This window comes from Glycine soja, chromosome 5 (assembly GCF_004193775.1).
Source record: "Glycine soja cultivar W05 chromosome 5, ASM419377v2, whole genome shotgun sequence".
NCBI classification, from domain to species: Eukaryota; Viridiplantae; Streptophyta; class Magnoliopsida; order Fabales; family Fabaceae; genus Glycine; species Glycine soja.
The window spans coordinates 42,685,062-42,710,822 of record NC_041006.1 but is presented as its reverse complement, the minus strand read 5'-3'; the positions used below and the strand labels follow the sequence as shown (position 1 = coordinate 42,710,822).

At 32.2% G+C, this 25,761-nt stretch overlaps 4 protein-coding genes across 5 annotated transcripts; all 4 read right to left on the bottom strand.

The window, feature by feature from the left end:
* Positions 1 to 1,346: 1,346 nt before the first annotated feature.
* Positions 1,347 to 11,769, bottom strand: LOC114413575 (protein tesmin/TSO1-like CXC 5). Of its 2 annotated transcripts, XR_003666945.1 has the most exons (9): positions 11,210 to 11,769; positions 10,669 to 10,776; positions 10,383 to 10,560; positions 9,308 to 9,661; positions 8,668 to 8,768; positions 8,492 to 8,586; positions 6,886 to 7,308; positions 5,518 to 5,798; positions 1,347 to 1,665 (listed from the first exon to the last, which is right to left on the bottom strand). XR_003666945.1 is itself a non-coding variant. In XM_028378042.1 (8 exons), exons 1-8 carry the CDS (start codon positions 11,413 to 11,415, stop codon positions 5,578 to 5,580), a joined length of 1,686 nt encoding a protein of 561 aa, XP_028233843.1. In that variant the 5' UTR covers positions 11,416 to 11,768; the 3' UTR covers positions 5,280 to 5,577. The 2 variants fall into 2 exon arrangements, 1 of the variants encoding a protein (XP_028233843.1); XM_028378042.1 differs by lacking the exon at positions 1,347 to 1,665 and having other exon boundaries at positions 5,280 to 5,798; positions 11,210 to 11,768.
* Positions 1,349 to 3,327, bottom strand: LOC114413576. The gene is made up of 3 exons (XM_028378043.1): positions 3,063 to 3,327; positions 2,853 to 2,971; positions 1,349 to 1,665 (listed from the first exon to the last, which is right to left on the bottom strand). Exons 1-3 carry the CDS (start codon positions 3,200 to 3,202, stop codon positions 1,646 to 1,648), a joined length of 279 nt encoding a protein of 92 aa, XP_028233844.1. The 5' UTR covers positions 3,203 to 3,327; the 3' UTR covers positions 1,349 to 1,645.
* A 4,122-nt stretch (positions 11,770 to 15,891) lies between the features above and the next one.
* LOC114413574 (cyclin-dependent kinase F-1-like) lies at positions 15,892 to 17,721 on the bottom strand. The gene is made up of 2 exons (XM_028378041.1): positions 17,181 to 17,721; positions 15,892 to 16,940 (listed from the first exon to the last, which is right to left on the bottom strand). The coding sequence occupies exons 1-2, from the start codon at positions 17,667 to 17,669 to the stop codon at positions 16,194 to 16,196; spliced, it is 1,236 nt and encodes a 411-aa protein (XP_028233842.1). The 5' UTR covers positions 17,670 to 17,721; the 3' UTR covers positions 15,892 to 16,193.
* Positions 17,722 to 19,491: 1,770 nt separating this feature from the next.
* Positions 19,492 to 25,402, bottom strand: LOC114411581. The gene is made up of 4 exons (XM_028375218.1): positions 24,562 to 25,402; positions 21,997 to 22,108; positions 20,543 to 20,786; positions 19,492 to 20,042 (listed from the first exon to the last, which is right to left on the bottom strand). Exons 2-4 carry the CDS (start codon positions 22,053 to 22,055, stop codon positions 20,010 to 20,012), a joined length of 336 nt encoding a protein of 111 aa, XP_028231019.1. The 5' UTR covers positions 22,056 to 22,108; positions 24,562 to 25,402; the 3' UTR covers positions 19,492 to 20,009.
* Between the last annotated feature and the right edge of the window lie 359 nt (positions 25,403 to 25,761).

Sequence of the window (25,761 nt, the reverse complement as noted above, 5' to 3'; positions counted from 1 at the left end):
GCACCGTAACGTTTTACTATCTGAAAAAATTGTCATTGTGTTTTAAAGCTATGCACATTTGATAACTTCAAACACAGAAATTTCTTGCACATGCCTCAATGAAAAAAAAACTTAAATTGAGATGAATCAAGGTCCAAATCCACTCAACCGAAACACTTTAATAGTTGGAAGGAGTTCCTCTCAATGGAAAAAAATAAACTTCAATTGAGATGAATCAAGGTCCAAAAATTGCCAATGTGTTTTAAAGCTACCTTAACTACATACAAAGGGGTTAATATGCACATTTGGTAAAACTTCAAAGACAGAAATATCTTGCATTTGCCAATAGTTGGAAGGAGTTCCTCTCAATGGAAAAAAAAAAAAAAAAAAACCTTCAATTGAGATGAGTCGATGTCCAAAGCCACTCAACAGAAACACTTTACAAACCTTTCTTGGGTCATAGCAATGCTTGTACATAAACATCAAAATTGAGTGAAAACTACTACGCCTTGCTATAAAATGCAATATAAATTTTTGACTTAAATATATTTTGAGTCCTTGTAAATTAGTATTTTTTCACTTTCAGTCCCTATAGATTCATTTTTCTTATTTTAGTCTCTGTAAGTTTACTTCTTTTCAATTTTGGTCCCTGCAAGATAATTTGTTCATTTTTAGTGGTGTAAGTTTACATTTTTTTAATTTTTATTCTTATAAGTGCGAACTTATGAAGAGTATAAATGAAAAAATTGGAATCTTGAAAAGGACTAAAATTGAACAAACATAAACTTACAAGAACTAAAAAAGAACAAAAAAAACTTAATCATGAACCAAAATTGGAAAAGTATCAATTTATAGGGACTAAAATTAGAAAACAAACTTGTAAGGACTAAAAATGAAAAAATATCAACTTAAAAGGGATTAAAAACATATTCAAACCTAAATTTTTTTAACCTAGGATTCAAACAAATCCACAATTTTATTTTTTTTAGATAAAAACCAATCAAACCATTCTTGAAAATCATTAAAACAAGCAAAATGGAATTGGAACAAGATTACTGCATATAGAAACAAAAGGGTAGGTATCAACAACAGCAGGTACCGATTTAGCATGTTCTAAAGCAACAATCTATTTTGTTCCCATTCCACCCATGTCAACTGTCAACCAAGGATGCAAAATCATCACACTACATGAGAATCTTAGCAATCCACTCTTTAGCACTCTCTTTCCTACATGAGAAATGTTATTGGGAGAGTGCAACTTTTATATATGATTCTCATTTCCCATTTGCTAGACCCATCTACACTACTATATCATACCTGGTTTGCCAATGACTTATAGTTGTAAAACCATAGATCTGTAGTAATAATGGAAACGTTAACTAGTAAATGGATTAAATCCTCAGTATAATGCACTTTAATGCATTATTAGTTGACAAGAAAATCATCCAGACTGGAAAAACCAAAAAATGATATTCCAGAAATATAGGAAGATAAAATGAACCAAACATTATGTAAGCAACATCAATTGCACTGAATGTTCCTCAAATATGTCAGATGAAGGATCCTATGTCAGTGGTCTCAAGATTACAATTGATGAAAACATCAACATGAGCCTGCCATCCGATGAAAATGCTACCTTGCAGCAACTAACTGCAGACAAATGCTGTCATAAAGGCATGGAAATACCTGTAAAATAGACAAATGGAAGCATCACAATAAGTTATTGTTGTTCAGTTATTAAATTTGGTACCTCAAATTAGAAGGAAAAATGAGATGTGTGCAATTATCATATCAACAATGTACTTAAAAAAAATCTAATAATTCTACAGGGTATAACAAGATTTACATCAAACGTAGCTATTTACTCATGCAGGCTACTTCTCTACTTCTAACAAAGTCTAAAAGAACACAATTTTATGCAATAATTAAAAAAAAATGAATATATTTATCTTTTTGAGCATCAGGTATCTCTAGTTAACAGTTAACACTTGTACCCTGGAATTCACTTCAGCAAAACTTCAATAAATAAATAACACCATGATTTATTTTGACATTTTTTAAGTCATAATATATTAATACAACTATCATAGTGCGATTTCTATCATATGACTAACAATACCTGTCTATTTTTCTAACGTTAGCCTTACATCCAAAATTTAAAGACAATGGGTAAAATGGAAATGATATGAGCAATTTACTGTATAATTTAGAAGAACCCCCTCTTCCTACCCCTTGGTGCCAGGCTTCAGAACATCTTTTCCCTTGAAAGCCCACTTTATGATTTTTCACATCTAAGTAAATTCTATCACAAATATAAATACTTCCAGTGCCCAAGTGCTGATCATATGGTATACCCTATAAAAATCTTCCACACAACAAAGCTCTAACTCTAACCAACAAGAACCAAATGGTATGTCCATACAAATCAGCAAGGAAGCATTTTATCCACACCTTGAAAGACTAGTTCTCAGGATTAAGTCTAATTTGGATAAATTTCTCAAACATCACTTGTAATAGGAGAAGAAAAATGAATTATGCTTCTCCAAAAAGTTAAATCAACTTATGCACTTGACTTTTATAGAAGCTGTCTCATCTAACTTCTCTAAAATCTGAAGTGCATAAGTTGATTTCAATTTATTTTACATTCTTATTTTCTTTTCCTATAAAAGTTTATCCAACCAGGCCTTAGTCACCCCATTTACGGTTCTAATTCATAAAGCAACGGAAAACAGCAAGAATGGACACAGGACAAGATATGAAATATTAACTTAACCCACTAGGGTTGGTTTAGTGTGCAAAAGAGAAGAAGAAAGTAAGGGGTATTAGTGTGGTGTGCAATGAGAAGAAGATTACTATTAGTGAAGGAGACAGACCTTGAGGAACTAATCCCCAACCGAGAGACTCAATAGACAAGCTTGACACTAATCGAGCTGAAGCTACAACGCTATGAAACGGCATCATTGATTCCAAGCATCCCAATTCCACTGGTAACCTAATCACAGAAAAAAAAATGTCACTTTTAGGTTTAGTTTTAGGTTTAGAAGAAGGAAACGTTAATAATAGTGATGTGGGTGTGGTCTCACCGGGAAGTGCGAGAAAGGCGTGGCGCAGAGAGAGAAACAGGAGAGAGAGAGGGTTTGGTGAACTTGTTATGGTTATGAGCAATAACACTCTGTAACCTACACGAAAACCTACACATTACCTTCAATGATGCCATTGCCATTCTTCTTCCCAGTATCAAACCTTCGCCCGCCGCTACTATCACTATGCAGTATGCTTTCCCAGGACCACATTATTACCATCGCAACGGCGCCGTTTCGTCTTTTACATTTCTCATTTTCTTTTATTTTTATTTTTTTTAACAAATTACATCCGTTTCTTCCAAGATTTTTATAATAATTAATTAATTACTTCAAAGCCATGCTTAAGATATTTATAATTAACTGATAGGATATTTATAAAAAAAATTGATCGTACAATTTTTTACACTATTTTGATTATTATGAATATTAAATTGAATAAATATTCATTTTCGTTTTCAAATTTATTAGACGTCGTCTCCGGAGAAAAAATAAAAAATTTATATCTAAATTTGTAAAAAATATGACAAATGAGTTGAACGAGATCGCTAGAAACGTTGCCGCCAGACGCTAAGAGAGATTAAGCGTGGTGTCAAGAGCGAGGAAGTTGCGGGTGGCCCTAACCAACGACGGTGGCTCTGGTTTCGATGGTTTTGCGGCGATACAACAATGAGAAAAGGAATGGTCGTCTCTGGCAGTCGTCCCGACGCGTATGTTGCAAATGGAGGTGATGGCTTGGTGGTACCAAGATGATTGTTGAAGGCGCGAGACAAAGCCGCGTGTGGCGGTGACGAATCTGTTTTCAATTTCTTGTTTTCGATTTGTTGGATCTATTATGAAATTTGTTCGAGAAAGATCCTGCGATCTGATTTCTGAATCCTTTGTTTTTAATTTCTGCTTTTGATTTCTTGATTTGCTGTTATCTTGACTTCTCGATCGTATATGCACCGGACTGCTAAGGTAGTGGCGGCGGAGAGAGATTGGCAGTAGTTGCTAGAATGGTGGTTGTGGGAGGTGCGGTGACGGAGAGAAGAGGACTAATTGTTTTACTGGTCTACTTTGTTTTTATATTCCTTTGGGAGCCAGACGCATAAAGTATATTTTTATTATTCAGCTCAATATGGCCTGAAACTAAAAAAACAATCAAACTTAAACCGTTCCTGTTAGCGCATTGTATTACACATTTTTTCAAAATGAATACAGAATTACTGCGGATTAGAAAATGTTCATTCGTGTTAGGAAATAGCAAAGCACAGATTTTATTTTGCAAATCCTTGGCAATTTTTAATGCAAGCTGCTGAATGACACAATTGTACTAACGGACGCCTAAAACTCCATCCAAGGTTCACATCGAGACTTTATTTAAAAAAAAAAAATCTTTTACTTAGACTAACATGTTAATCTATTTTTACATGTTTAAAAATGTTTATATGTATTTCAAATATAAACCGTTATCATCATATCATCTAATTTATTCGATTGATCACGTTTGAAATAACTTTAGGAAAAATAACCACTTATTTCTAAAAAATTCTTCAGAAAAATAAACAAAAACAGTTATTTTTTAAAAACAAAGTAGACCAAACACATAAATGATTCCAATTAATCCTAAACAGAATAATACCAGTATTTATCTTATCTGACTTTAACAAAATTACGGCAATTCACATGTAACTCCTTTTTGTTTGGGCATAATACCCCGCAAAATAAAGAAGTTATTCATGTTTATCTCAGCAGACAGTAGAACTTGTATTTTTGAGACTCAACCACAATATAAGAACAACACAATCACCAGAACAGACTAGTTGGAAAGTGCAATAACACGACTGTCTTACCCAGTAATGAAAATAAAAAATAGAGTAAAAGTATAAAAAAAATACCTATTAAGATTTAGAAAATATATGAACAAAATCATAAAATTAAATATTTATATTTTGACAATGTAAAGTTATTCACAAATAATAAAAAATTTCAAATTATTCACAAATATTTGTTAATTATAAATTTATTGTGCTGTCTCTTTTTCTTCTAATAATAATAATATTATGATTAAGAAAAGTAACGATAATATTATTATTAGAAGAAAAAGAGATAGCACAATATATTTATAATTAAAAATATTTGTTAATCACTATGCCATCTGAACGGTTCAAATAAAAGACAACAATGAACTAGATCTTGTTGGAAAAGGGAGGAAAAATTCCATGAGATTTTGACATGTGTCCACCAAAACCATCTTTTGGTTAATAGATTAATAATTAATAGACGACGAAGCAGAGCAATTAATTCAGATTTCTATATGAATGACCAAATTAAAAGAAGAAAATTGATAACCGAAAAAATTGATCCTAGTTGGACTACTTGGTGGGCCTGTGTGCTTGACAATTGACACCCCCATCAAAGAGAAGCCATATAATGAAGAATGAAAGTGTTTTTACAGTTCAGAGTTGTAGCATACCTTCAAACAATTTTTCTTCCAGAGTTATCTCTGCTCATCTATGTTAGATTCCTTTCATATCTATTCTTCAACCTTCGGATAAGTTTCACCATTTTCAGAAACAAGACTACCACCAGGAAACAAAGATGTAGAATTAATGGAGTTGCCCGCCGTTTTGGCAACACCGTTATTAGTGGCTCCCTGCTGATGCTGTGTCTCAGTACTGGCGTTTCCAGTACAATTGATGTTTGGATCCTTTTGACTCTCTAATTCACTTCTGGCTAATGAAGAGCACTTTGTTTCTGAAATTGGGAACAAAAATCAGTCACTTCAAACAAGCAATAAAGTAGGAAATGCAAAAAATACACAACATATAGTGTGTTAGTATGTGTAACAATTACATTTAACATTTCTACTTGAGACAAACAAGAAATCCAGCACACAATACTTTCTGACCATGGAAATCAGAAATTTCAAATCCATTTCAACTGACATAACGATATAAAAGCAGGCCTGACAAAGCATTAATAAACTAGAAACAGCTGGTTAATCTGACTAACTGTCTTGATGTACACTTTACAACTATAGAGACAACCATTTTCTATCCATATGAGGTCTTCACTTCATGCTCCATAGATGATAGAACTCACTCATCCTTTACCACCATTAAATTGTAATCAGCAAAAAAACAGAACCACCCCCGTAACTTTGAAGTAAAGTAAATGGATTAGGTGTATAAGGACTGCACAAGCTCTTGCTGAGGAATAAATGGAATATGAATAGATTGGCTCTTGGCAGAGGGGCAAAAAATCATGTGCAGGGATGTGATATAACTAAGAATAGTCACGTTAAATGTTACCGTTGAGAAGAGGAGTTAAATGTTACCGTTGAGAAGAGGATCAAGCCTCAAGGCTCAGCAGGGGAGCAACAATGAAATCATGAAGATAGTCACGTTAAATGTGCAGCTTAAAGAAATGGATGGACAGTGCCAGAAGGCATAAAGCAAATGGGTCAGAGGAGTATCAGATAACTAACAGAAGGTTCCAGAATTGCTCTTTTCCTTTCTTTGCCGTATTTCTTTATCTTCATGAATTTACACACTGTCTCTGGACTGATAGATATTAGTACCAGAGCTCAAATACAGACACTTTATACATAAATAATACAGGTTCAGCTTCAAATAACTAACAGGGTGGTACAAAGACAAATCAACTAATGGAAAATAAACAAGCAGTTATTGGGATGTTTGTCAATGATATTGGGAGGGTGGGTGTTGTCTACATTGAAAGTTGAGAAGGTTCATTTGTAAGAGAACCAGTGCTAAGAATGGGATTTCATAAATTTTTTGCAAAGAAATTATAACTAGAACAGAAAAAAGTATTAACTTACCATTTATTTCTCCCATAGTGATAACTCTATTGAGAAAATCTCTAAATTTCGTCAATACAATCCTTTCTTGCTCTGCATAGACCTCTGTCATTACTTGTCCATAAGGCGGTTGCAAAGATGTGTTGCAAGCATGTGCCCTTGACCCGACAGTGGAGGCAGCAGTCATGAACATTGTATCTTGCTCATCGCACATCAATGCTAAAGTTCCAGGAGACATTGGCCTCCCTTTTGGGACATCAGCACCATCTGAACAAGAATTATTCGGGCTGATATTATCTGTCTGGTTTGCACTTGAACAATCATCATCAGCCATAGCTTTCTCAACATTAGCCTCCTTTTGGCTTGGTAATTGCTCCTGAGTTGAAGAAGCACGAGAAGTTTCTGTCTGATCTTCAGCATGCTTATCCATGAAATTTTTGTGGTCTGTCACAGTCATAAAAATAATTGGTGAGAGAAAATAAGTCAATAATGTACAATTGCACATTGATAAAGCTAATATTGTTTGGTAGATAGCAACTGGAACCATCAATTATTCAGAAAACTAGAAGTTTCTAGTCCAAAATCTTTACTTCTAAGTATATCTGTAAATTCATGGACCACGACTCCACGAGTATTAGAGCCTGTTTGGTTTTGGGAAATATTTTTTGATTCAATTTTCTCATTTTTTACATATAATTACAAAAATGCCACATTATTTTCACTTGATTTCTTGTTTTCACCATTTCCAATATAAATCTCTGAAAGCAAAATAAAATGAATTTTTTTTTTAATAATTATGAGTGAAACAGAAAATAGGAAAAGAAAGCATTTCCAGAAACCAAAAAGTTCTTAGTGTTTTATGAACTGTTTCCTAATCATATTTTCTATGGAATAACAGGAAAAATTTAGATTCACTAAAAGGTCACTTGTCAATATAGAGGTTTCTTAGGTGCTAAATTTTTTGCAAACCACAGCATCTTGAGCATTGCACTCCGTCCCATATTTAAAACTCACCAAACAACTATCAAGTGGCAAATAACATCAGCAAATGGGCAGGGTTACCAAACATTTAGAGGTGTCATAGAATTAATTCCACTTCAAAGTTCAAAATAAACAGCTTTTAATTAATTGCACTTCCTTTTCTGCTTTCCTCATTTCCCTTAAAGAAAACTATTGTTTGCAGGTATATTATCAATTAAAACAGGCTGAATTCTGTAATTTATTATTTAGCTAATTAAATCCTCAAACTAGTTTGATGGCACATAAACAGCATGGTGATAAAAAAAATTCTAAACCTTACTGTGATTGAAAACTTGTTTAGCTCTTCATTTTCTGATGCACTTGTTTCTAGAACAACAAATTAGAAAGTCTTATCTGATGTAACAATTCAATTTCTAAGATGCAAAATTATACCAATCCATATATAATGCTCACTCATTGTATGGAACAGCTCAACTTTTTTAGGATCATTTGAGAAAGGGAAAAGACAGGGAAAATGTGGGAAACAGAAAAACCTTTTCTTGGTTATTACCACTCTACTCATAAGAAATTAAAAAAGAAAACAGTAATGATACTTCCAAAACAAATAACACAAATTCATAATTGACAATTTAACATGTCAACATACCTGTAAACATCTTAGCGGCTTGTCCAGATACTAGCACCAGAACTGAGCAAAGTTCCTTCAGGTGCTGTGGTTGTATGATGTCTGCTAAAAGAGACCTACAACAGTAATCAAGTTAATGACTAAATTAAATAAATATATCTTAAGTTCATTATTTTCATGAATTTAACCAGTCATACCTGTACATTAATTTTGAAGGACCTAATGTTGCTGGTCCAACACGAGCACCTGGGATAGGTGACAAGGATGAGGAGGGTGCAGGAACTCTGACATTGTTTGCCTGGTGAACAGGTGAACATTAAAGAATATATATATATATATATATATATATATATATATATAATTCATCATTCATGACATTACTGTATATAATTGAAAAATAAAAAAGTCATTAATAGTTTTCACCCTAAATTGCAGCGAGCTAATATGAAATAGCAACTCATGATGAGCTTTTTTTAGAGCAGATGTTAAGTCATCATGGTATTGAACCAAAACTTTCAGCATCAAAGCTACAGAATTGATTTGTCTTTATTCATTCACAATAGATTAGCATTTTGAGATAGGCCTTCCTCATGGAGACACATTGGAACAAATCAAAGGGAGCATATATAAATTAAATAAGGACTAAATCAAGTTTAAATGCATCTTTCATGTTTAATTGGAAATATAAACTGCTATTACATGATTGTAATTATTACAGTCAAGTAAGATTATGTGACAGTACATTGTAAAACTGGATAACTTTTTTTCTCCATTTCTGCAATTTAACCAATTTCGCAAGTTAAAATAAACCTCTGAACAATATTAACAAATTTTTACCTGTTGCCCCTGCCTGCCAACTGATGGATCCTTGACGGTTGGCCCAAATAACAGTTCTTGACCTTTTCTTTTCTTTGATATTGGTGGTGAAGAATAGCCAGAGGAACCGATAGCTCCAGTTATGGCAGCATTGGCCGCCTGCTGAATATACACCATGTTGTTATTTTGATCTCCATGGAACAAAGCCTGTCTCTCTTCACTTCCCTCAAAGTTTTTGCAATCCATGCATTTACAATTTTCAGAACAAAGAATGTTGGCTTGGAAGCACTCACAGTACTTCTTGAGGCACCCAGATTTTTTACAATGGCACCCTTTGTTATGCTTTCCCAATATCAAAACTTCCCCAGCATCCTCCTACATTTATTTTTAAGTTCACAGATAGTCAACAATTAAAAACTAAAAAAAATGCAACATCTTTAACAATACTAGAAAAATTACTGAGTTCAGAAAAAAAAAATCATTTATTTACAGTTTTACACTTTAGAGCATATATAAGTGAATTTGTCAGGTGTATTAACAATAGGTTACTGTCATAGAAAAATTGTATACCTTCAAAAGCCAACATTTTGTGCAGACAATGAGACAAGTGGTTGTCACTTACCTGAGTCCTGAGTTGCTTTTAGTTACATTGCTTTCCGATTTTTATTGACTTTCTATCCTTGTGTTACTAAATTAAAAGAAAATGCAAATAAGGAAACCAAAAATGAAATGTATTGGTTTCATTGACACAACATTTTAGGAGATCCAAAAAACGAATTTATCTAAACTATGTCTTGTTTTAAATAAGCAAAGGCATAATTCCATAATTATGGAATGATGCACTTAATGGAACATAAAATTATGCTGTGGGAAAACAATTACACAAGCAGAAGTGACCTCCAATTATAATGCAGAAAATATCCCTTGTGCATATTAAAGAAAAGTAATAATGTCTTGTAACAGTGGAGCAGATTCAAGCCTGATGTGGTTCTAAATTTATAATCAATAAATACAATACCCTTAATCAACGTTATCGGCCACAATATAAAAACAACACACAACATTAATCATCACAAAAGCTAAACCAACCACATACCCTGCTATCACGTGTTCCATGAGGGCTACTCGCTATTTTTGGCCTAAATGCATTTGGATTCCGTTCTAAAGTAGCTTCAACTGCTTCTCGTCTAGCAGCTTCATTTTCCACATTGTTATAACAATTTACACAGTTGCAGCCGTCACAATATATTCCCGAAGCAAAACATTCACAATATCTGCTCAAGACATTTCAAACATTAGCTCCACATAGTTTCCCATTGCATCCAACAAGCTGCAAAAGCACAATACAAAAATCACAGAGAAAGTCAGAGTATTTCACTTACAGCTTCAGGCATTTTGAATGTTTACAATTGCACTGCTTCTGCTTCTTCGGGGTAGCTTCTTTAATTTCAAAGCCAGGCCTCGGTCTCGATTTAGGAGATTCTGGTTTCCTGAATAAAACAAACGTTAATTGAAGACCAAAGAGCAATTCAATTAATCAACAAGCACGTCAGCTGCAAGAAAAATAAAATAAAATTCAATGCATACTAAATTAACCAAAACCTAATAATAATTATCGGTCACTTCTTTCTCATTTCTCAACCAGCCAAACCCAAAACCAGAAAGGAAATTTCCTACAGAACACTTCACAAACTGTGATTGCAACTCAACTTCCTAACTACCAAACAAGCATCGCGCATGTACGAGAAGCATAAAAATCGAAACTTTATTCCCGAACTCGCAATCCCAGAATTTCCAAAAGTCAGACATTTTTTTTTTAAAAAAAAAACATACAATTACACCTTATTTTTTTTCTAAGAAATCTGAAAATCCATATTCTTGAGAAATGAAAAATAGAAAACATTTAGGATTAAAAAAACTCACCCAACCCTGACAGAAGCAGAAGGCGGCAGTGGCAAAATCACCGGCGGCTGCGGCGGCGCCGGCATCCCACCGAAATCGGTGAAATCGAGCTGCCGCGCGAGCTTCTTGGCGGGAACATCGAACGGCAACAGGGCATTCGCAACGACGTCGTTTGACACAATATTCTTGGGAGCGCCATCACTCCCCTCAGCTTCACCTTCCCCCATCAAAACAATAATTTAAAAAAAAAAAAATCAAAATTTCACTCACTCCTCTCACCGATTATTGATAATAACAACAACAATAATCAGCTACAAATTCAACAAAAAATAAGCTCAAATTCACTGGTTTCAGATCCAAACGGCGCCCGACTCTGCGTTCAACTCTCGAATCAAAGACAATTCGATCCAAACACCGACACAGAAGAACGAAAGAAAGAAAAAAAAAACTTTGCAATTATTAAGAGAAGGGAGAAGGGGTTGTGTTGTGTGTGTTCTTTGTTGGTGGTGTTCGCCTTCGCCCCCTCTCCTCCTCCCTCTTTCTCCCAAGCTTTTCAAATTCAATTTTCGTATATATTCAACGGCCAGATATCGTTCCATTCTTCATCCAACGGTCCTTCATTAAAGTACCGATCACGCGGCGCAAATTCATAGAAGCGGTGCGCCTCTTTGCTTCTCTGCCCTTCAATTCAACCCTCGTCCAAAACCATTTTTTATGTCATCCGTTCATTGTGGACACGTGTGTGTTTTTTACCTGGAGTCTCACTTTGCGTCGCTGGGGTTTATAGCAGGTGATTCGGTTTTTTGGGTTAAACCTACAATGTAAATAAAGAGAGAATTTCGCGCTAAAATAAAGCGGTCCCACTCCAGTTGTTGACTTCCAAGAGCAAACTTTTTTACCATTAAGTGCAATTTCGAGCTAACTTTGCTATCATTTCATGCTTTCATGCTAGAGTAATATTGGGAAATTATCAATAAAATTTTTCAGAATGGTAAAATATTTATATTTGTATTCTTTAAATTTTAATTTTCATATGCCAAAAGTTTGTGAATAAAAAAGTACGAGTAGGAGAAAAAAACTTCAATGAAAAACTCAAATTTCTTAAGTAACATTAATTACTTTGTTCCTATTTATAAGATTTAATTTAAAAATAATATTTTTTTCCTTTTTAAAAGATCAAATACATAATATTTCTTGTATTAATTATTTTTACACTAGAACATCTTTAATTAAATAAAAAATGTTGTATTAATAAACATTTAGAGAGAGAGCAACGTTAATAACAATAGCATTTTTGAAAAAAGATAAAAATTTAAGATAAATTTATTGTTATCAGTTAAATTAATCATTTTTTTAATTTTAAAAAATTAATTAATTGAGTCTTATAAATAAAAAACAAATGTAATATTTATTACATGGTAATTAAAAAATCTGTATTACAGTTATTTTTTCTTTTCTGGGACCAAAGACAAAAAGTGGTGAAGAAAATGAAATATAAACTCTATAAGTCTTTTGCTGTATATGTTTAGGATAATAAATTGAAAAGGAAATGACATGTTTAAATGTTTTGTATTTTTCCAGAGGTGATAGCAAAGGAGTAGATAACAAACTGACTCCACCTGGTGGGAAAGGGCAGAGGCTTCTGTATGTGTATGGTGGCTCTAAGGAAAACGTGATAAAACCATTAAACCCTATATATTCCGTGTGAAAAGGCTTAAAGAGCTTAAAAACTTCAATCGAACTACCCACTAAAACTGGACCATGGAAGACACACTCAACTGGGATTAGCCCAATATAAGCGAACATGAGAGCAATTCATCATAAAAGTCAAGACATTATTTGATTCTTTTTAAGGTGAAGGTTACAAAAGGTATCATGATCACTCTCCAAGTAATATTCCCCATTGTCAAGTAGTTTGATTATCATGAAGGAAAAAGACTCGTCGTAAAGAAACTAACGGATATGTACACCATAAAATTTGATAACAATTGTTCAAATGCGTTCAATGAGTTAATATGAGTATTGTGAAATTATAGGAAACGTTAGCCATTGTAGGAAATGAATCTATACTATTTTTAATTGTTCAAAGACTCTTGAATGAAGAAGAATTAGGGTGTGTTTGATTTGTATTTTTATTTTCTGTTTTTATTTTTTGAAAATTGTTTTCATTTTTAAAAAATTAAAATTCTAAAAACATGTTTGGTTTGACTTTTTATTTTATGTTTTCAAGAAATAAAAACACTGCAAATGTGTTTTCAAAAGGAATGTATTTTTAGATTTAGTTAAAATTACATTCTTTGTCACCGTGTTTTCATTTTACCCAAAATGAGATTCCTGGTTTCAACTGAAAACAATATTTTATTATTTTCAGGTTAGTTTGGGAAAATATTTTCATTGAGAAAACAGAAATTCAACCAAACACATTTACATCACCAAACACCCCTTTAGGTATTAGATTTGATTGCATCATGAAGACCTTCTTTTAAAGGTCTCCTATCTCATAAAGAATATAGTTAATAAATAAATAGATCCTTCCTAATGAGATATGAAGACTTGTAAATTAGTATATTCGAACTACAGTTGCAAGAGTTGAATTGAATTATATTATACAAGATAAAGAATGTAACTCACATCCTACTATCATACTCATATTTAGATTATCATTCTTTCTAATTTTTTGTTGTAATTATTTTTTTAATCAACTGACATTGTAGGCATGACAAGTGTACTTGTCCCCGCGAGGAACAATCTATGCCCGACCGACTTTGATAAGAAAAAATTGAGTTGATCGGGATTGAGTTCGAGTTCGAATTTTTTTCAATTGAGACAGTTGGGGTCGGGGATGAGATCAAGTTTGTTGGTCCTTGCCCCCGCCTCCACCCTAGTGTTATTCTGATATAATAAATATTTTAAACTACTATTATAACCTTACAATTTTAATGGATTAATGTTTTATTTTACACATGAAATTATTGTTTTTCTTATACTTTTGTACAAGTTTTATTTAATTTCATGTTATGCTTAAAAAATAAATGAAAACAAACAATTTTTACTTAATATGTTGTTAATTACTTGAAATTTCACCCTTGATAAATAAGTTGTCATAATTACTATTTCTTTGAGCTTATAAAAAAAATAAGATTAAATAATTTTTACTTAAAATTTCAATTTTCAGTCCAATTATAAAAAAAAAAATTGTCTTGTTTTCTTTATTATTTTATGAATAAAAAAAGATAGGATTAAAAACCGGACGGGACATAGAAACTCAATTCCCAAAGAGGGACAAAGATGAGTCTGATTTTTGAACCCCAGAGATTGAGAGGGTGGGGGAAGGAAATACTTGGGGAGTCAAGAAAAGGAAGACTAAACCCGCCCTTCTACCATGCCTAGTTTAGAGAATTATTTGCCATATAAATGGCATAAAGTTTTGCCCAAGGTTGATATGTTGTTGAATTACTTATTTTTCCTTCCACGCTTGGAAAGGGGAAAATAAAATGTTTTTTACAAATAGAAAGGAGAAGAGATACCTGCTTAATAACATTCCATTTTTCAAAGTTTGTCTCATTTTTAACGTAATGCTTTAGGAAGAAAGAACGTATATAATAGCTTCAAGTTGAAAGCTATAGTATTGAGCAGCATAAGTGTTCACGGAAATGTCCCGAAATAAGAGGTTCACTGTTCGTCTTATTTGGAACAAATTTTCCAGGAAAAAAAGTGAATAAGACCTGTTACTAATGTAACTCTAAATATATTTGTGTCTAAAATGATATATATATTTAAGTTACATTTGTCCCAAGACAAGGTTGAATAAAAAGCTTTTTTTTGTGCAAATTAATTGACAGAAAAATAAACATCCAGGAATTAGCATTATAAATATTTTGTTTAAAATGGTTTCTTCAGAAGTAGAATCCAAGTAGCATTCTAGTACTCTACTGATTCCGAAATTGCATAAATCAATATATATTGTTCGAAGTGCGATAGGAAATTCCAAGGCTAAAGAACCTGCACTAGTATTATGTAATGGACATTAAGTTAGAAAAAGTATGTCTCTCTTCATAATGTTTATGCAGTAGCCTATTCTAGATCAATAAAAGGTATTAAAGATTAAAAAGTATAGGCTATAAGATATGTTAATCAAAAGACATGGGGAGAACCAATAAGTCATGAGTAACATATAACTTCTCATTTTTTCTAATTTTTTTCAAATCATGGTACTATGGATTTAAAGTGGATTACAAATATCATGAAGATAACCATCCAATTTCTATCATTTTCATTATCCAATTTCTATGTACAGTTAAAGATGATAAGGTATGCCTAGCTTTTCTCCAATAAATGATTATGACAAAATAGTATTCATATATAGAGACAAAAACAGGTAGTGGAGTTCATATTAAAAAGGTAACAGAGTTATTTAATAAGAGGAAACTTAATTTCTTAAAAAGATAAAAAGAAAGAGGAAAGCTAATTATATTCCTCTATTTAATTTCTTTTAAATTTTATAAAAATATAAATTTAAACAAAATATATTTCAACGTCTAAGTTCACAAAGACCCCTGTTAACATAGCTGGGCTGCAGAATTTGCCACTTCCACTCACAAAAAGTCGGTCCTTACTCTTTATATGATGCTGTATTATGGATATGAATCCTCTTGCAGCTAACTTTTTACTTAGTTGTGTCATGAGAGGAATAAACACAAAAATAACTATAGTACGTGCTATCATTATATGTGTGAATTTGGAAGGATACAAGTCCATGTATTATATAAACTATCAACTGTGAGTGTCATGGTCAACTATGAATGTCATGTAAACACACAATCATTCTAATTACTTTTGAATAATTTATCCCTTTGTTCACAAGTGAATGACAAATCAGAAAAAAAAAAAGGGATTTTTCTTATCAATATTCTCACCGAAGAATTTCCAGCAAATAGTAACAGTTGAGCAACACGACAGAAAAGGCAAAAAGGCAGTTCCAAGAATACAATGTACCTTGAATTCTTCAAGGAAACTGTATGGAGAAACCAGTACCAGTCCTTGTGATATTCAGAGGGCCAAACTCATCAAACTGGGAATCGGAATCGGAATCCATATCGTTGATATCACCCCACCCACCAGGGGAATCCCCATCTTGCTCTTTTCTGGTCAGAGGAACTCGCAGCTCAGAAACCAGAACAGGAAGAGGCTCATCACTAAAGTACTTGTCATGAAGCAGCTCCATCGCCGTGGCCCTCTTGGCAGGATCATAACAAACCAGTTTTTTCACCAGAGCCACTTCATCAGGGGACCGATTGGGCAAACAAGCTTCAAGACCAGCAGGGTTCTCCACCTTGCTAAAGGAGATTATCCCATAATCAGGAAGTTTAGAACAAGCAGCCCAAGCATTCTCATCAAGGTTACCCAAAACACCAATGATTCTACTAAGCTGGTCAATATCAGCAGTTCCAGGAAACAAAGGTTGCAGCGTTAAAAGCTCTGCAAAGATACATCCCAAGGACCACAAATCAACCTCTAAACCATAGTTTCTTGATCCATAAAGCAACTCAGGAGCCCTAAACCAACGAGTCCCAACGCATGACGTAAAACAACCAAGTTCTTCCTCTTCCCTATCTACGTCACTTGTGTTGCATGTTGCATTCCCATCGTGGGTGCTAGTAATAGTATCCTTATTGTCAATGTCATCTAAAACTCTAGAATATTCTTCATGATTATTAGAAGCATCAATACCAGGCTCCATGAGAATTCTTGCCTGAGAAAACAACCCATCAATTCACTGGCTGTTTGGTTTCATTTTGAGGGATTAAGTGTGTCAGTGTGTGTTTAGATGAGCAGCAAAATTGATTTTATGTTTGAATAGTTTTTTTTATTCTAAATACAAATTAATAGGAGAATTCACTATAAATTAAAAATCAATTTTGCAGACACGGGCTAAATTAACATTTGAATAGCTAGATGGTTAGGGTTTTGCGATTGTTGACAATGAGATAACCTGTCCAAAATCAGCGATCTTGAGGAGGCCGTGTTCGGAAATTAAGAGATTAGAGGGCTTCAAATCTCGGTGGAGGACCATGTGGCGGTGACAGGCGTCGAGGCCGGAGAGAATCTGGATCATCCAGCACTTGAGCTCGCCGGCGGGGAGGGGCTGGTTGGCCTTGGCGGTGTCGGCGATGACGGTGGCCAAGTCGGTTCTGAGGAACTCAAGGACGAGGACGGCGTCCTCGTCTTCGCGCCAGAAGTACTCGTGCAAAACCACGACGTTTGGGGAGCCCTCGAGGAGCTGCAACGCGTCGATTTCTCGGAAGGCGGACTGGTAGTCGTGGATTTCCTTGAGGGCCACGGTGAGGCCGTCGGAGAGGCGACGGCCACGGTAGACGTCGGCGTAGGCTCCCGACCCGACCCGCTCCATGACCTCGTATTTTGCGATGATCTCGGATCGGGTGTGGATGCTCCAGCTCTTCGGTGGAGGATCCATCTCCATCACACTCACTGTCCAAGTCCAATGCCTATTGCCTCGCCTCTAAGTTTTTATCAGTCTCTTCTCGGTTCTCACTCAACTTTTTCTTTTTTTATTTTCTGAGCAGTATGAGAGAAATTTTTGGTTTTTTTGAAATTATAAATCGTACATTGTTATTAATTTTAAAAAAACAACATTTTTTTTATGTTTTTTAAATTTTTTTATTCAATTTTTCAACAAAAAAATCCATGGAAGAAATAAAAATCTTATTTTTTTTTCATCTAATTTCTCTTTTCTCTTTTACTACAGTAAAAATTTCATCTTATTTTTTATTAAATTATTTAATGTGATAAAAATATTATATAATTTTTTGATTTCTAAAAAACTTAAATTAGCATTGCAACGATTAATCAAAGAAATTTGATTCATTTTCAGAAAATATATTTTTCAGAATTTATGTTTTTCAAGCTTTAAAAAATTTCTCTCCTATTAATTTGTTCTTAATTCTGCCCCCCTATCAATTATCAATCAATTACAGTGATACAAGAGAAATGCTACCATTCCTCTTAAATGTGATAGATTTGTTGAAATGATACTCATGAATTACAATTTACAACATTTATTTATAACTTATAAGTGTCACGTAATTAATTCCTGGAATATTTCAAAGTAATTATCCTTCTTCTACAGAAATTTGAAAGTAATTCCGATAGTTAAATAACTATTACTTTTTGCAATTCGAAATTTTTATTAATTATTTCAATCAAATAAATTTTAGTAATTAAAAAATAAAGTCATAATTCCTTGTTTGATTATATCGTTAACTATCAGGAAACTATCATAAATCCAATTGTTTTTGTTGCTTCTTTCATTGCTGCTCGGTTGGTCATAGGACTTAATTCTAATTAGGTGATTTCTATTGCACTTGTTATGTTCACAATTTGATTAAATTTATTTTTAAATATTCAATTGTTGGATTTATATTTTATGTAAAAATAAAATAGACTGAATAGTTCTTGTAATATATTTACTTCTTTTTTTCCATTTTTATTTTCACTCTTCTTTTAATAAGAAAAATATATTCACGAAATATCTTTCTTCCACTGCTACAAGAGAATACATTTTTCTGATGTCAATTTTTTGTCAACCTCTTCATCCCAATTTTTTATATCCTGAGTACTCCCATAAGCCCTACTCCATACAACGAAGCATAGCAAATTAACCAAATTTAGAATGAAGAGGAGCCCGTAGTAGTAATCATAGTGCCCTTTATTGATATTTGATGCTAGCCAACCAACTCCTCCTCCTCTCCTTGTCCCATCTTTCACAACCTTGATAATGAGGCTTCCCACCAAGTTTCCCACCCCAAGGCTAAGGGTAAATATGGAAACAGAAACACTGGACATTACTTTAGGAAATTGAGAATACAAAAACTCTAGGGTGTGTTTGGTTTGTATTTTCATTTTCTATTTTCATTTTCTGAAAATTGTTTTCATTTTTAAAATATTAGAATTCTAAAAATATGTTTGGTTTGACTTCTTGTTTTCTGTTTTCATGAAATAAAAATACTGAAAATTTATGATATATTGACTTCTTGTCTTTTTGTATTTTTAGATTTGCTTAAAATTATATTCATTGTCACCACAATTTCATTTTACCCGAAATGAGATTTTTGTTCTCAACTGAAAACACTGAAAACGAAAATTTATTGTTTTCATTTTCTGGTTGTTTCCTGTTTTCATTTTCACTGAAAATGTTTTCAGAAATCCAACCAAACACATTTTCATCATCGTTTTCTGTTTTCAGTGAAAATGAAAACAGAAAACAACCAAACCAAACACCCCCCTAGTTGTCCAATGAAAGTAAAACGTTGTGTCAAATCATATTCGAGAATTAAGAAGAGTTAAGAAAATATATTTAATTTTTTTATTTGTATTTGATATGAAATTTTATCTCATATACTTGTATTTCAACAGCCACCATAACTGACATGTTGACCACTATAATGGCAAAACATGAGATCAGTAGCCCAATTCCCATTCGTTGCTTAACAGTGAATATTCGTTCCTTAGGCCAAAAGGGAACTAGAATGAGATCATACCACATGCAATCACCCATATGGTCAAAGTGAGCATTATGAATAAAGTGAAACTAGTGGCTGGGATATCTAAACCGAACACCATCCTGTCCATGGTGCCTGTTTGGACTATGAAAAATGATTGTTGGCTTACAGTAGCCGCAAGTATGATGCCAGTGGACCAAATAGGAAGGACTCTGATTATGGCTTTCAACTCCTCTACTTGTCTCACTGTACACAGACTCCATGGGTCAATGGGTCTCCCATCGTAGGCCAAATCTTTTTCTCTATTCTTGATTATGCAAGCTTTGTTCAAGAACCTAAGAAGGGAGATCAATGAAATATTGAATTAATTAACATGCTCAAAATAATTCCTCTAATTTATAATTTGATATTACAGGACCGGGACCAGATAATTGTACACGATTTTCAAATTTTGTGTCTATTTCTTCTTACTAATTTAGCAATATACCTAAATTTCTTCTCGAAAAAAATTAGTGCAAGACACATTAATCTCCAATACTACACAAATCTTATTTTATTTAGTTTCTAAAAATTATAAATGTTAGTCATATAAAACATGGTACACTTTAGTTTTTTAAAAGGACTAATATAGCCAATATTTGATTGTTTTTAAAGATTAAAGTGGGATTTTTATGTTTAAGGATTAACATTTTTTAACAATAGATTTGGTCGTTTAGTGTTTACTCTATCCTTTATCATGCCTATATATATTTAATCTCTATGCAAAGAAAGAAGCACATACACAAGTGTTACATGAGAGTCTATCATATGAATTATATGAAAAATTAATACATACCTTAAGTAAGCTTACTTTGTCTGTTGGTTGAACAAGATTAGAGCCATTGCGAAAATGCCAAATGTCAGAGTTCTTGGGAGGCAGGGGTAAGTGTCTGTTTTTCCAGGCTGGAACAATCACTTGGGCGAAGCCAGTGAGCAAGCTATTATATGGTTTCACTTTGACGTATATGGAAGGGCACAAAAAAACATTATAGCAGACAATCACACAATCCCCATAGAAATCCCGCAACTCACAGCCCACCCTGCGATGAAGATAAAAACTGACATGTAATTAAGAAATTCAAGTAAGTGCCCTTTGGGTAAGCAATTTAATTGAGACTTTAGGCCATTTCCAATTTAGTATTTCTCTTTGGAGTTCTTAAGTGGATTCCACTTATTCACACAAGTTATTTTTATCTTTTCCAGCCTAAGCACCCAATCTCTATAACCCATTATTTCTAAAAAAATCTACCAAAAGAGCCACCAATAACTCCATGTTCTTATTTAACAATAATTTTATTTAGGTTTAATTACTCATTTAATTTTTATAATTTTTATTTTTTTTAATCCTTATAGTTAATAAGTAGACTTTTTAGTCCCTGAAAATTTATATTTTAATTCTTAAAAAGTTTTAACATTAATTTTTTTTAACTAATAGAGTTAAAAAAATTTAATGACAAAGACCTCTTGAGAATTAAAATATAAACTTTAGAGACTAAAAAATATACTTATTAATTATAGAGATTAAAAAAAATAAATTTAAAAATTATAAAAAATAAATAAATAATTAAATCTTTTATTTATTAACTGAACTGATGCAACTCAAAAAGTATATAAAAAAAATTAAAAAGCTGACAAAATGGTTCCACATTAAGGTTGACAAGTAAGAACCGATGCTTGTAGATGGACTGTTACCTATTTTAAGTTTTACTCCATTTTAAGTTTTACTCCAATGGTAATTTATATTAAGAATAGATTCTCAAAAGAAAAAGGAGTTAAGCACCTCTATAAGATTCAACATAGGAGTTACTCGATAACGTTAAATTTAAGTTAATTTGATAGTTAATTTTGTCTAAAAATTTTATATTATTTTTAATGAAATAATAAAAAAAAATATTATTATAATTTTTTATCCAGAGGAATCAAAAAAAGAAAATTTTACGTGAAGAAAAAAATCTTGAAGAAAAAGTTAAAGACCGAAACAATAAATCCAACATGTCTCTTCGCTTAATGCCAACTCACACTTAATGAGAAAAAAACTCACAAGTAAGTTCAAAGACGCGCTTAACACGAAAACTCATGCTAAATGTGATGTCGTGTTAAAATTAAACTACCTTAAACTTATAAAAGGAGTAGAAAGCAAAAGAACAATACATATCGGATACCAATCCCTATATCCCGAGACACCGAAATTCAAAACTTTTTAATAAATATATCCTAAGCATGAGTATCTCAAATAAGAAAAGAACTTACATGGCTTTCAACTCCTCTACTTGTCTCACTGTACACAAACTCCATGGATCAATGGGCATCCGAGTCCAAATCTTTCTCTCCGTTCTTGATTATGCAAGCTTTGTTCAAGAACCTAAGCAGGAAAAAACCAAATAATTAATTAGGAAAATGATACATGGATAACCACATACAAATTAAAGATAGAGAGCTAAACAAAAATTTTAGAAGTAACTATAAAAATTAAGATTCATATACACATCAAATTTCATATATGTAATATTTATGTTCCAAAATATTAATTAAGTTAGTAATTTATCAAAATGTTAATTGAAAATATATCTAAACAGAGGACAAATTCATGAACATTTTTTTTAAAGACCTAACGTTATAAATGTCAATCATTGATTTCACGTGCTAAAAAAATCATGAATTTATAATAAAAATATTCATATATACATTAATAATAATGTTTTAGCAAAAATTCATATTAATTGTGATCTAAAATTTTATTAATTTAGAATGAATTATGTTACTCACGAAACAATAGTGGCCAAAAATCAATAAAGAAAAGCATCCTTTTAGATTGTTAAAGACTAAAAGAAGAAAAATGTCATACTGTGACAATAGTCATTGTCCTAAAAATAAATTCCGAGATATCTTTAATACAACTCGGTATTTGGTTTGCTTCTTCAAGATTTACTCAACGATGTGTTTGAGTCTATGCACTCAAGGCTAAAAACATGTTGGAGCTTCATAAGCAATACCAGAAAAAAAAATTATAGACAAAAAGAAAAAATATATTCAAAGAATTGATTGGAAATAGAGAATATTTACTAGTGCATCTCAAACTTTATATCGTTAAGCCAATGTTTGGTTTTCGTAATTAATTAAGTTTACTTCATTGACTAATGTTAATAAATAACTTTTAATTCTTACATAATTTATAATACGGGGAAAAACTAATAAAGTCTTGAAAATATAATTATTTATAGTTTTTAAAATAACAATAACATATTGTATTATTCGGGATTTATAAAATTAACGTGGCAAATGACCTGACCTTCCAATATGTATGTTAGCTCTCCATGTTAGCTAGTCCTACAGGAACACGGACACACCATCCTTGACAGTCCAGCTACTAACGACATGTTATCATTAAATCAAATACTTCAATATTTGAATCTCAATGATAATACTTTTTTTTTTTTATCAAGTTACAAGTACGTACTTATCTATTAACAATGAATTATTTATAAGTGATGAATTATTTACAATTCATTGGATTATCTACAAGTTATTATTTACAAGTTATGAATTATCTATTAATTATTATTTATGAACAATGAATTATTTACAAGAGTTGTTATACCACTATTTCCTACCATTAAGGACTCGAAGTTCTTATTCCACGCTATAAATACCATATTCTATCTCACATTTTTTATTTTATTTTCAACTCATTCACATGCTTACTTGAGTTCGAAGTCTTTTATTTTGTAAGTCTCTCCTTATGTTTTCCTAATAGAGGAGAGGATAGTTACCCTTCAATGTATGAAATCGTGAAATCTATCTAGACTACGTCTCCTTTAAAGTCAATCAACTCCACATTTTGGTATGTACACATATGATAAAAGAAAAATACTATTTAAAATAAATGATATTCAAATATTTTGCAAAGAAAGAGAGAAAAAAAATACAATTATCTCTACAAAAGACTATGTAAGAAAAATATAATATTTTTCTAAAAAGATAAGAATAATTATCTTTATAATAAAACTATAGAAAAAGCATTTTTTATAAAAAAAAAGAAGAAAAAATAACACTAAAATGTTACTATTTAACTCAAATGAAATAATTAATTACTTTATAATATATATATATATATATATATATATATATATATATATATATATATATATATATTAAAATTAAAATAAATTGGGTACCAAATCCCCCAAGTCCACAAGGTAGCTACCTATAGGTCCATCCTTGACAACATACTTTTAAACTCCCAAAGAAAGAAAAGGAAGAGAAAAAAAGTATAGAGATATAATGCATTGAGGTAAAATTAATATATAAATCATATTAAGGTCATGTTTATAAATTTCTTAATAAATAAATACTTATATATAAAAGAAGAAAATAATTAACAAGGTAAAATGCATTGACGTCACATAAGATAAAATCAATCAATGTACTTTAGTTTTTAGAGAAGTTAATGAAAAAAAAAACCTTTTATAAAACTTAAGTGCTTAAATTGATATTAGCTTATATGAGAAACTCGGTCTATTTTATTTTCTTCTTTTACGAGTAATTATAAAAAAAGTTATCCAAACAGAGAACTTAGTCCTAAAACTCAACATTTTAGTCTTCAATAAGAATTAATATAGCCCATAATTTTTATTTTTTTAAAAGACTTTATATTTTGATTGGCTAACCTTTTTTAACAGCAAATTAATTTGGGTCATAGTGTCCACTTTAATTTTTACAGGGCTTTCTTATTTAATCTCTACTCAAAGAAACATGGACACAGATTACATGAGAGCTTGTCGTATGAAATTTGTGGCACAACAAATTGGTACGTACCTTACTTTGTTTGTTGGTTGAACAAGATTAGAGCCATTGTGGAAATACCAAATGTCAGAGTTCTGACGAGGTAGGTGTAAGTATCTGTTTTTCCAGGATGCAACAATCACTTGGGCGGAACCAGTGAGCAAGCTCTTGTTTGATTTCACTTTGACATATAAGGAAGAACCCAAGGAAAAACATGACGGCAGAAAACAACATAAGCCCCACAGGAATCCCAAAACCCACAACCCACCCTGCTTTAACTTGAATGTACACTATAAATGTCCACTGAAATCGTTACTGAAACGCCAACCGAAACATAATACCAATTGAAGAAGCTCTTCATGGTCCTCTCATTTTGTGGGGTTTCATGGTTGTTGATTTGATCAGCAGTAAAGGCTAAGGTACATGGCCTAATGCCACCAGCTCCAAGAGCCATTTGAGCAAGGGAAGAGAAAAGAAACAGGATCGTTGCAGTACTGTTGGATTTGCACAAGGTTCTACATCACACTGAGGCCTTGGATGCCTAACAATCGCAGAGAGCCACAACACAACTATGCCCTATAATGAAGATAAAAACCGACATTTAAGAAAGCCTGTTTGGTAAAGTGGTTAATGAAGTGTTTATCACATAAGCGCACGGTGTATAAGTTATTCCTATAATTTAAGAGAAAATAAAATCAAATCGTTTTCATATAAGCTATAAGATGTTTTCTTAAGCTATCTTAGGAAGTTTTTTTTTTACTATTTGGATTTGAGTTTAACCGGTCCCAAGACCTAATTCACAAGATGATCACATTATTAGTCTACATGGCATGTCTAACACACTCCATGCATAGGATTGAATTTTTTTAGCGTAAAATTTACATAACCACTATGGTGATCCAACAACTGTTGGGGTGATAGATCTAAAAAATTAATTAATAAATTAGAATATATCTAGGTGCATGTCTGGGGTTGTTTAAAATTAATTTTTGGTGTTTCTATAAGCAAATATTAATTATAATTAAAAAATTATTTTCTTGACACTTAATTATCATCTAAAGGTGAGAGTCATTTAACTAAAGGTGAGTCATTTAATTAACCACATATTAAACCCTTTAATTATTGTCATATGAACTACACGAAATGGCATCCTATAACATAAATAAATTCTTGCATATTATTTCCTTTCCTTACCAATTTCAGCGCTGAAATTACATAAGAAGCTTGTCACAC